This window comes from Meleagris gallopavo, chromosome 10 (assembly GCF_000146605.3).
Source record: "Meleagris gallopavo isolate NT-WF06-2002-E0010 breed Aviagen turkey brand Nicholas breeding stock chromosome 10, Turkey_5.1, whole genome shotgun sequence".
NCBI lineage: Eukaryota > Metazoa > Chordata > Aves > Galliformes > Phasianidae > Meleagris > Meleagris gallopavo.
In genome coordinates, this window is record NC_015020.2 from 26,216,211 (window position 1) to 26,227,896 (window position 11,686).

General features: G+C 39.5%; 1 protein-coding gene across 1 annotated transcript; it reads right to left on the minus strand.

Moving 5' to 3' along the window:
* Positions 1-6,196: 6,196 nt before the first annotated feature.
* Positions 6,197-9,798, minus strand: PRDX1 (peroxiredoxin 1). Its single transcript, XM_010716180.3, has 5 exons — positions 9,644-9,798; positions 9,002-9,155; positions 8,618-8,740; positions 7,705-7,835; positions 6,197-6,578 (listed from the first exon to the last, which is right to left on the minus strand). Exons 1-5 carry the CDS (start codon positions 9,747-9,749, stop codon positions 6,493-6,495), a joined length of 600 nt encoding a protein of 199 aa, XP_010714482.1. The 5' UTR covers positions 9,750-9,798; the 3' UTR covers positions 6,197-6,492.
* Positions 9,799-11,686: the final 1,888 nt, after the last annotated feature.

An 11,686-nucleotide genomic window follows, 5' to 3' on the forward strand; every position in this document is an offset into this window, starting at 1 on the left:
TGAAGATTACTGTTATGTTAGATTTGTTCATAGGTCACAGTGGCAGGGGAATGAGGAATTAATTTACCTCAGAGAAGTTATACCTCATTAAAATAACAGAGTACATTACAAGAACGTTTGATGGAGGTTCTGTTACTTTACTGCAGTGCAGTGCTGCAGAGTGCTGAGCACTTTTCTCCTTTTGATGCCAATATGGTTATGCAGAACTGAGCCCTTTAGTTTGTGTTGTGGCTCTCCATCCCTCTTGGAGACCCAGGCACTAAAGCTGCCCTCACAATAAGTCAACGCTTGATGGACTTTTTTGTAGTCTGGGTAGTGAATCAGCAAAATCAAAACGCAGCATAACTAGTCTGTTATTCCTGTAAACACAGCAGCAAGCCTGTGATCACTGGCTTTGTTCAGTGTCTGTTGTTTCAGAAACGTGTTTGTTACATTCATGCGCTGTTCAGCAGACAGTGACAATAATAATTGTTTTTAAGCTAAGCAAAATAATTAAATTCAATTGTTTAAATTCTGCTTGTTACAGATTAACTTCTGGTTGAAATGTTGGTTAACCTCCCAGAGGCTCCCAAGTCAACTGGAATTTAACAGGGACTTGAGCTGATGGTTCATAGTAGTCGTGTATATAAAATATTGACTCTCTTAGAAGGACAGTGATGTTCTTAGAGGGATAAACAGTGATTCTCTGAGAAGGAAATATATAGAGAATGGAAGTTGATTTATAGTTTTACATAATGGTTTAAAGTTAAAAAAAATGGTTTGGGTTGATTTCTTTATTAAATATTAAATTAATAAATATTAAATATTTTGTCTTATTTCACTCACTAAAAAGATTACTGTAGCTATTTCTTTGTAATTTTTTGTAATTTATTTCCCATATGTGGTAGTTTAGTTAATAAAGTGTACGAAGGTGCAATAATCATGAGAATGGAGTGTTTTTAAGTTATGCAATGATTGACTTGTGGAGAGCTAAGGATGTTAAAGTAAAAACTGATCACCGTGTATTTAACCACACAAATACTGAACTATGTCAGACATTCAAAAGTCAGCATCTGAAAAGAAAAACAGAGCAATCTTAAGATGCTGTGAACTGTTAAGTCTGGCTCACCTGGGACACTGAAACACAAATGAAGCCTAATAAATGTTGATCTTTATGAGGTTGTTTGAGTGAGATGGTTTAACAAGCAGCACATGACAAGGCACCTTGATTTTCTTCCTGTGTTCTGGCAGTAACAAAAGGTAGATCAGGGTGTCCAGCAATAACTCAGCTGAGGGGTTTTCCTCTCAGTAACTAAAAAGCAATACCTGTAATTACTGGAATTCATTTAAAAATATTAGTGGTATTATATCAAGTAAGGGCAAATCTGTGTTCTTGATGCTTCAGGCAATACAGTTATGTCAGGCAGAACAGAGTACAGATATTTAACTCCATATTCAATCCTACCATAGTAGTTTGGAGTGAATTCTGTTTGTTCCTACTGCCTTTCAGCCAAGTCTCTGAGCACCACAGCTGCAATTGCTCTCCTTTCTGGTTTGTGCCTTATAAAAGTAGAATCTGAGAACCTGTTTGAGTTCTTATCTCTTTGACAAGACCAGGCCTGGTGAGGAAAAGATCATTTTATACCCCGAGGCAGCACAAATACATTCTTATCTGAGGCAATTACAAATGTCAAGTCATTGCAAATATTTAGCCAGATTATTTAGCTACCACATTTTATGTAAGTTTTCACTAAATTCCCATTTTTAAACATTTAAGTTCCTTTCTTCCTCACTATAAGCAGCAGGGGGAGTATTTAAGACCTGAGCAGTAAAGAAAAGTAAGAAAATATTGGGATTTGAATTCAGATTTTGCAGGATATTCCATACATTTCAAAAGTAATCAAATATTTTTTCATTTCTTCATGCGCATCGCATTAATAATTTACCTGCTCCATCAGTGGAGGTTAATGATGAAGTCAGAAATGAAGAAAAAAATGGTGAGATTTTTATTAAGATTAAATCTGTGACAGACAATACTGATTAAATGCAAAGCACTGTCTAATCTGGTGACAAGCAGACACAATGATTATTCCTCAGAAACAAGAAAACACTTCAGGGCCTGTTTTTTTTCCCCCCCACCAGTTAAACCAATTACTCTTGTCTCAGTAGTGCAAGAATAAACACTCTGGATTAACTGAGTCACTAAGGACTGTGTTGCAGAGCTACTTCCTGATGCTGCTGTCTAAATGATAGGCAGCAACCAGTCAGTGTTGCTATCAGCATGCTGTTCAGTTCCAAGCAAAACATGCTTTTAAAAAGTCTGCTTCCAGGTGCAGTGGTTCTAAAGCTGATCTTGAAGAGGAAGTGGGTATTGCTATTTACAGTTGGCTCTGTGCTGTAGTAACTCTTCAACCTTAATCATCACATTCATCTACCAAAATGGACAAGTATATTTTGGCTTCCCACCATAACACATATCTCACCATAGATCATCAATATGTTTGCTGCAGAATGCAAACAGAGCACTTCCCCTTTATGTTTTCAGGGAAGGAATACAAATGGTTTTCTTCTTTCTGCACCTGAGAACAGGTATAAAGTGATAACGCTTGGAAGAACAGCACTATGAAGGAGAAAACAGGAGTAGTAATTTCTCTCCAATGACTGGCATACAGTCAAGGGAAACATGGTGGGAAGTGTAACAAAAAAAAAAAAAGAGGTTTTGCTGAAGATTGGAAAATATTTTAGTGGAACATTTGAAATCTCTCCAATAATACACCACAACCCTTGAAAATGTGATTTTCTATCTGTAAGTATTCGACCTTCCACCTTCATGAAGAATACATATAATGTCAATGAAGAGAAATTATATCCAGAATACATTTCTCATGAAAATTTTGTTGATATTCAAGCACAGCTTAGCAGGCAAACAATTTCATTTTTAATAACAGGATACTGAGAGAGAATCAGATGTCTTACACCACCAAAGTTTCTGGAGGCCATTTTTTTCCCATGCAAAATAAAGGATGGGGTGGGCAAATCCCTGCAGCTCAATTAAAGCAGGAGGAGGCATGGCTATGTAGGCTGAAAAATCTTAATAGAATCTTAAATTCACGCAGAATCATTAGTTTCTCTATTAATGCATTGAAAAAAAACTATTATATTGCTTTAGATTCTCGTTTCATGCTGTCATCTTTTTTCTAGTACTACTCAGACTAGTCTTCCTGAATTCCTCCATTGCTTCAATCGTCTCAGCAGGCTCTTTCCCTAGCTAGAAACTGTATGTGTGAAAAAGTGAATTTTGATCACTTTCATCTTTCCCTGACTTTCGTTGTAGATAAAAGGCTTTTTTTCCCCTTCTCAAAGGACATTTCTCTGTCAGCACAGATATTTCAAGACTTCATGTAGATATATAGTCAATGAATATCTTCTACAGAAACATTATAAACCACAGTACACTCATTCTGTGATATAAGTTTCAGCTAAAAGAGCCAAGTTTCGTTTTGAAGTCCAAAGCCATCATCGCTAGGTGTGGTGGGATGAGCTTACCTCAGCAGGAACTGCCAGCAATGCAGCGCTGCCACTCAGCTGTGCAGCCACCCAGCTGCATGGGCTTGTCCATTCACAGCACACACTGAGCAGAGCTGCCTGCCCACCCCACCCTATGGCTTCACACAGCCCCTTGGCAGTTCTTATTGTTCCCTTGCAAAACTGAATCACTAAGTTTCTGTTGCAAGTCCTCTATAGTTTCATCTGTCCGAGATACTTCAGAACTTACACAGGCTGTCACTACTGAACATCAGAGTAACTAGAGTTTCATACAGTACATTTTTCAAACAATGAATGCAGTAAGATCCACTGCTCTTCTGATGTATGTTAAAGAGTACAATTACCAGAGTTAGTACACATCCTTTCTAACCAAACTGCATCATTTCACAATAGTTGTAGTACGTAACCTATCTGCTTATGTTCTTACAGCTGTATTGGTCTGTTGAAAAAGCCAATAAAAAATTCAAAGGTCCCACAGAAAGGCTGGAGTGCTTGTTAAGGCATTTACTTTTAAGATTTTCTAAAGGAGTATTTTTCAAAAAGAGATGGAAACTCTTTTATCAAAGTGGCACTTTTCATCTACATAAGGAAATGCTTAGTGATACCAAAACAAATGTTCCATTGTTAATTTTGAAATAACATACACGAAACCTAGTGTCTCACACAGCCGAGGGATGAATAGAATCTTTAACTGTATCAATTTAATTGCATTCATTCCCATGTTTAGCTGGTTACTTGGCACAAACACATAACAGTATTAGCACAAGGCAAGCTTCTGCCCCACAGGTGTTTGGGGCTTTGAGCTCTTGCATGGACCACAGCTTGCTGCACTGGGTGAACACACTGTAGAGCGCTTCAGCCCGCCTGCCACACGGTGGTGTTCAAAGGAAGCACCGCACGTCAGAAGAGCCGTTAGGCGAGCGAAGGCATCGGGCGTTTATCGGGACTTTCCACACCAGCCCCGCCCACCGAGGCACCCCGCACCCGCAGCTACATAGCGACCCGGCCGCGGGGAAATGGCGGGTGGCGCCTCCCGGCAGGGCGGGAACAACTCCGCCGCCTCAGGGAGGAGGGCGGCCCAGGAGCAGGGACTGCCCACATCCTCTGGGCTCCAATAGAAGTAATTTTAGTTATACCAGAGGAATTAAAAACAAAACACATTCCAATACCCTGAAGCACACAAGAGCCATCCCAAGGATTGCTGTTACCAATTCCCTCGTACTTTAAAGTACACAGAGTACAATACAACTAAAGTTTGACACCAGATTAGCTCTGACCTCCCCTATTTCCCTTTCATTGACAGGGCAGAACTTCACATTCAGTATTGCTTCAGTAGCCGTTCACTTATCTTGAACCTCATCAAGCATCTATACATAACTCCCATATAGCTACAGCTTTAAATTCAAGTGTTTGCTTAGACCCTGCAGCTATTACTTCAGCAACCTATGGATGCTGCTCTGTTGTCTCCATGAGAAGAATCACATGGGCTCTAAATGCTAAGCAAAATGATGCAACTGAGAATCACTTCCACACACCTTCAGGAATTTGTCACAGCTAAGCAAGACCAAAGGGATTCACTTTCAATATTTCTCACTGTAAGTCTGCTCCCACCACTCCAACCTCATCAGTTCAGTACTCATGGCATCTGATAACCATTTCTGACTCCTTTAAAGTAGCCCTGGACCTCAGCTTTGTTACTGTTCACTTCAGCAGGATAGAACTCTTACTAATTGAGTTAGAGACAAGGTCTTGGCATTTGAGAGTTGGATCTTTACAGGTACATAAACATCACAGGGCTCTAACTCACTTGCATGCAAAGCAGTATCTCCTGCTGATCTGAACATCGTTACAAGGCACCTTTAACCATGAAGCCACATGGCCAACACAGCTGTAATTAAATTTAAGTTAATCAAGGCATATGACTATGGCCTTATGCACATGTTATAAAACTCATTTGTAGTACAAAGATGAAAGGTGAGGCTGTGGCAATCCAAGTATCCTAGTTTATAGTGTCACCCTTTTGATCTTCTCCAGTTACTTTGCAGTCATATGATCAACTAGCACGTTCTCACTTCTCCCAGGATTCTCAATTCCATGTTGTGTATCCAAAGAAGCCACATCATATATATCCAAGGAAATTTGTCTCTAGTGTCTTCAAATTAGATGTTGACATTCCCAGAGTTTTTGCCTATGCAATCAATTCTGACCAAAACAAATGCAGAAATAAATTTACACTATTCATGAAGACTTGCCTGGCCTTTGTCAGCTACAACTCGGCTTCACACTCCAGGCACTGTAGTATTTCTTAAACCTGACAGATCTGGGTCAAACTGTGCTCTACATTCCAGATTTTTCTTCTGTTAAGAACTGAGGTGTTAGTATCTCCATTCCCATGGAGCTGCAGAAGGCCTCCAGGAATTAAGCTGTCTACAGGCAGTTCAACAGACTGAGTTGCGAGACCATAATCTTTTACTGCTATTTAGAAGTTGTCTTACTGAAACCAGAGCATTACACCATAACCCATATGCCATGAAGGAGTATAGTTCCCTCTACAGAGATCACCTTTGTGTTATTTTCTAGTGAATTAATTTTGGCAGTACTTGTCAGTGAAACAAAAGCACAGCCTGCGCCACTCTTCAAGCTCTTGACTACATAAGACCAGTACACGATGTGCTCTTTCCACAAGTTTAATAGTTACAAAAGGAAACCACTGTTCTATATGCAACACATGGCTAACCACATATACTGCATTGTCACTAAAGTCAATAGGCCCTGATGTACAGATATTGATCATTAGGGTTTTCTATGAAGTTACTGTCAACAGGACAAACTTTCCTTCAAGTAAAAAAAAGTTACTGTTTATACCTATAGCATGATCCCTTGACTCAAATGCAATTATTTAGTCAAAGTTCGATAACTGGTACTTGCTCTTTATGTAAGGCATACTAGTTTCCACTCAATGAAAGTTTACTTCTGCTTGGAGAAATACTCTTTGCTTTTCTGAACATCAGGCTTGATTGTATCACTGCCGGGCTTCCAGCCAGCTGGGCACACTGAAACAATAAGAACATGTAAGCCTTCCTAGCCACTCCTGCTCAATGTTTTATACAGTCATTAAAACACACCAGCAGCAACTCATAGCTTTTAAGATTTTTTGCAACATATAGAACATACATTAATCAATTCAGCATTATCTTCAGCTCTCAGCTTCTAAGTGTTGCTATATACCTTATCCTAGCCTAGCCTTCAGTCTTAGCTCTGTAAGAAGAGCTTCTGCCAGATTTTGACTACTCCAGGGTACAGTAAACCTCAAAAGGCTCCATTTGCAAGACATGTGACTGCCCCCATCAACATATATTAGGGATACCTCCTCATTTGAAAGAGAAAATAGAACATGGCATCGAAGTTAAGAAACACTGACACCCTTTGGGCTAGAGCACAAGTACAATAGCAGCTGGTTTTATTAAAATGCAACACTGATCTACCAGTTCTGAAGCAAGTTAAGCATGACCAGTAGCCATACCTGCAATTAACTAGTGACAGCTAAATACTATTAACACCTATAAATCAATTTTGGCTTTAAATAAACCACATCAAAGCTTTCATTAGTGGTTTTGGTTTTTTCTTCTTCTTTTAGGGAAAGCAATCAGCCTCAAGCACCTCAGTACCACTACTACAGGCACAAGAACTCTGCCATTTTCCCCTTCGCTTGGCCTCAATACTCAGATGCAAATCATCAGAAAATTTAAATGCTCTAACAGACTGTTAATAAACACATCATCAGTATCGTGTCAGTCTATCAAGTCTGAGAGCTGAGTCTAAGTTAATTTTGCTTGTAGAGGCAAGCACAAGACATGTTCTTCAGCATTTGAGTGTCTTCTAATTGAAAGGGTATTAAAGAGCATTATCTAATTGAAGGAAGATAGACTACTACTACGTACTTGCCAAGATACCCAGCACTTGGTTTAAATGATTTCAACATCAGGCAAATACTTAATAGACTATTAGCTGGAATAAGATTGTATGGTGTTAAGGTGCACTTCAAACAGCTTTACAGAAACAGTTTCATTACAAGAAGCACAATTCTATATGCATACTTAGTATCTTTTAGCAAGCCTATTTAACCTTAGTTAATACTGTTCTCTAGAGACCCATTTAAAAATCAGAGTGAACCCTTACCTTCTCCATGTTTATCTGTAAACTGGAAGGCCTGCACAAGCCTGAGGGTCTCATCAACAGAACGGCCAACGGGAAGATCATTGATTGTTATCTGCCTCAAGATCCCCTTCTCATCAATTATGAACAGACCCCTACAAAGACAGACCTGAAGTTAAACACAGGTTCTGACAGATTTGTCTGAAGTGAGTTTCAGAAACAATATTCTATCACAAAACTTAATGGCATGGTATAGTATTATTGACCTCTTCCTTTCCCAAAAAGAGACCTCTGTTTATATGCCAATACAACACCATGATGAATTAATCATATTTTCAAGAGGAGCTAAGAGAGATAGCAGATAAATATGAAATAAAATGTTACTTTCCTGTCTTTATTTGGATTTAAGGAATATACCAGTGGAAAGAAAAAAGAAACAAGAAGGAAATTCCTTCTAAAGAAGAAAAAAAAAGCTATGCAATTCTTAGAAGTACAGCTATGGCCGATGACCAATCGGTTAGTTCTCTAGTCACATGAAGAATTAGCAGGAGTTCAGCTCCCTCAGCAATTTCAACTGTTCAGCTGACTAAAAGATAAGGCATGGCTTTTAATTCCTCAATAAATACCTCTAATCGCTTTCATAACTATGTAAATCTTGTATTAGCCATATTTGCATAAGCTCACTTGCATCACGTAGATAGGTAACGCTCTAAGTAATGCTGTTATCAAAGGAAAGCAGCAGACATTTATCTAGCTTACCAAAACTATAAGTCTAAACAAGTAACGTCTCTCCTTGTAGAAGTGTGATAGCTTAAAGAAGCTTACATCTGGAATGGCTAAGAACTTCAGTTCACTGCGGGTGTTCAAGTATATGCAAGTTCTGCATTAAAGTTGTATGTTGCAATAACATTAACAGGTTTACCTTATTGCTCATTACCTGTATGCAATACCTTCATCCTCTTTCAGTACTCCGTAGTCTCTGGCAATGGCACGCTTTGTGTCAGAAACCAGTGGGATTTTCATAGTGCCCAAACCACCTTGTTTCTTAGGAGTGTTGACCCTAAAAGCAAAAAGGTCAGTTCACAAGGTAAAGAGGTTCACCCTAAGCACACTCAGGATGCATGAAGGGTGCCACAAGGTAACAAAGGAACTGACCAGTATTCCTCATCCTGTTTAGAAGCACTTGGAATGACAGTACTTCCTACATGCCTTTATTTGATACACCAGTAAATTAAGCTTAAGTCTGAATACTCAGAACCCAGTTCCTGTAAGAACTGAGGCCAGACACAATCTTGCATAAGGTTCGAAGGCTGATTCTTACCAGGCAAGGTGACAGAAGTGAGAGTCAACAGAAGCTCCAATTATTTCACAGTTAATTTTCTTGAATTCATCAGCTCTGTCACTGTATGCGATAATTTCAGTTGGACAAACAAAAGTGAAGTCCAGGGGGTAGAAGAAGAACACAACATATTTTCCTAGAAGAGCAATGTCACCAGTTAATCTCTTACATTAGGTTCTATAGCAGTACCAAACTTGCAAACAGTGACAGAAGAGAATAGCTTTCCAGTGCTTCAGTAGAAAGAAGCTTCATTAGTTAGAGAATTCTACTTTCCACCAACAGATAAACCTACAAGATTTTGTAGCTCCACCTAATGTTTTGAAGATGTTATATCAGACTCAAACTGACTGAATCTAGGATAAGACTTAATTGTTCTATTTTAGACAAATTTTGTGCTGATATCTTCAACAATCATCATAATTAGGACATTCAGCCATGCTGGCAACAGCTTCCCAAACATACTTCAGTCAGCAAGGAACAAAATCACTGTAGACTGTTTACAGTCAAGTGGTCACTGTTACTTGGAAACCGAATCTAAGGCTTAATTAGACGCTCCCCCACCCCACCCCCAACTCCTGCACGTGAGGAGATTGCATTTGTTTAATTAGATGCACATAAGCCTACCTCTATAGTCAGAGAGCTTGATATCTTTGAATTGCCCATCTGGCATTACAGCTGTGGCAGTAAACTCAGGGGCTGGTTTTCCAATGAAAGCCTTTCCTGAAGACATCTTGATTTAATCTAGAAAAGAATTAATAGTGCAGTTTAGACAGTTGTATGTTTGAATGTATCTTATTTCCAGGTGCATCATATCAGCTTAAACATCAATGGAGTAGTTAATCAGCATTTGATCTTGCAGCAAGGCTTAAGAGTAAAATTCATCTGGGTATCAGCTCATCATCTGGGTAGTCAGGTATCCAGATGAAACTACTAAGTAGATTCCTTATGGCACGTTAGTTTCCTAACAACACAACTGTTATCTTTGACCAGTAACAGCTCATTAGACAGTTAACTCTCCCAGCCTGTAGAGTTTTAGCTGTATTCACACTAAGTCTTCCAGCTCCAATAGGTGGATGAATTAGAAAGTCCTTTTTTTTTTTTTTTAAACTACTGATGAGGAGACTCTTGCTCAAGTTCACAAGGGAACGAAAGACCTCAAACCTTGTCTCCAAGCAGTTTTGCTAATCTCTAAGAGAACAAGGCTCTCCATAACTACTCTCCAGCCTCGCAAACAAAGAAACCTTGTTTTATTTACAAACAAAAGACTCGTGATGTATTCTGATTCACATTTTACATTAACAACTTAAGTTCCAAGAAGTCTTGAACCAGTGAAGCCAGGCTGGTTCCCCTGAACATTTCAGTCTATTGAAAAAGAGTAGGAGTGTACATGAGGCGAAGAGAAGTCTGCTTCTGGCCACCAGCCCTAAGCCTAGTCCTTTGTAACATGTCCTGTACAGCACTTCTGCTCAGTCTACAGAAGCGGCACTTCAGAATTCCAGTTACTTCCAGAGCACGATCCTTCAAATGGACAACTTCACGAACCTAGTTCCTTCAGCTCAGTCTTCAAGTGATCTCACTGAAGTCATTTTACATGCTGTAAAAGAATTAACTGGCATGGAGACACAAGCCTCTGAAAGGTTAGTATTACTGAGTCTCATATTGCTACAGAAAGCTGAGATTCAAAGACGTTTATAAACCCTGCCTGCATGGCACAAAGTCCATTCCAGAACAAGTCAGATGCACTTAATTTCTTGGCTCCTTCTCCCTTACCAGAGCTCCTGGAGAATTACCTCAGATGTCATAAGGAATTAATTTTTTTTCAAGTTTAAACTGATCAATTTAGAGCTTCTATGAAGAGCTTAACATTTGAAGGCCCCTCATACATGCAGAGAAGACAGACAATAACCAATAACCCCCTCCTTCATTTCGCTTTGCAAAATGCCACCATACTCAGCATGTTTAACAGCCTCATGCAAAAAGTTCCTCATTCCTAGTTCATCTGAGGAATTCATCTTCAAATGCAGCAAATCAGAACATAATCTTATCAACCAAGTAGCCAGAACTGCAAAGCATTTATAAGATGGCACTGAAACAGTCTAGCATGATGACATTAATAATCCCTCTGATCACCTCACGGAGCTATAAATGCAGATGCTATTCTAAAACTACCATCACACAGCAGTTCTGAGACACCTTCTGCCAGAAAGTTCTGTCTTTTAAGCAATACCTATTTTATCTGGAGTACATGACCCCGTGTTTTACCACAGAATTACATTATTTCCCTGTACTCAAGCTCAAGGTCATCCTTTTGCTCAGTAGTATGCCAGACCTATATTTGTTCCACAGCACTTCCCTGGAGCATAATACTAGGGATACGGTGTCAAATAAAGGCAGTCTGACCGCTCTCTGATATTTCTGATAGAGGAATTATTGTCCCTTTTTAGATAACCTGCAAGTCTTTTACATCGAGTTAGGAGATTTAGTGGTATCCTACTGCAAGAGCTGTGCTCTGAAGCAAGCAGATGCAATTTGCCACCGCCAGCTCTCCCAGGCAGGGTAGCACGCAGCCACACGTTCTGCTTGGATTTCCAGCCACAGCGTTTCCTAATCCGCCGCGGAACAGAGCACAGACTGCGTGCTTTCATTCTAGAAGCACGGCGCTGCAAA

Bases quoted from the DNA above. Each gene is read 5' to 3' on its own strand.
- PRDX1 (XM_010716180.3), bottom strand. From the start codon at position 9,749: ATGTCTTCAGGAAAGGCTTTCATTGGAAAACCAGCCCCTGAGTTTACT. The intron at 8,741-9,001 runs GTAAGAATCAGC...TTTTGCTTTTAG, and splicing joins CACTTCTGTCACCTTGCCTG to GGTCAACACTCCTAAGAAAC. The intron at 7,836-8,617 runs GTAATGAGCAAT...CTGTCTTTGTAG, and splicing joins GATGAAGGTATTGCATACAG to GGGTCTGTTCATAATTGATG.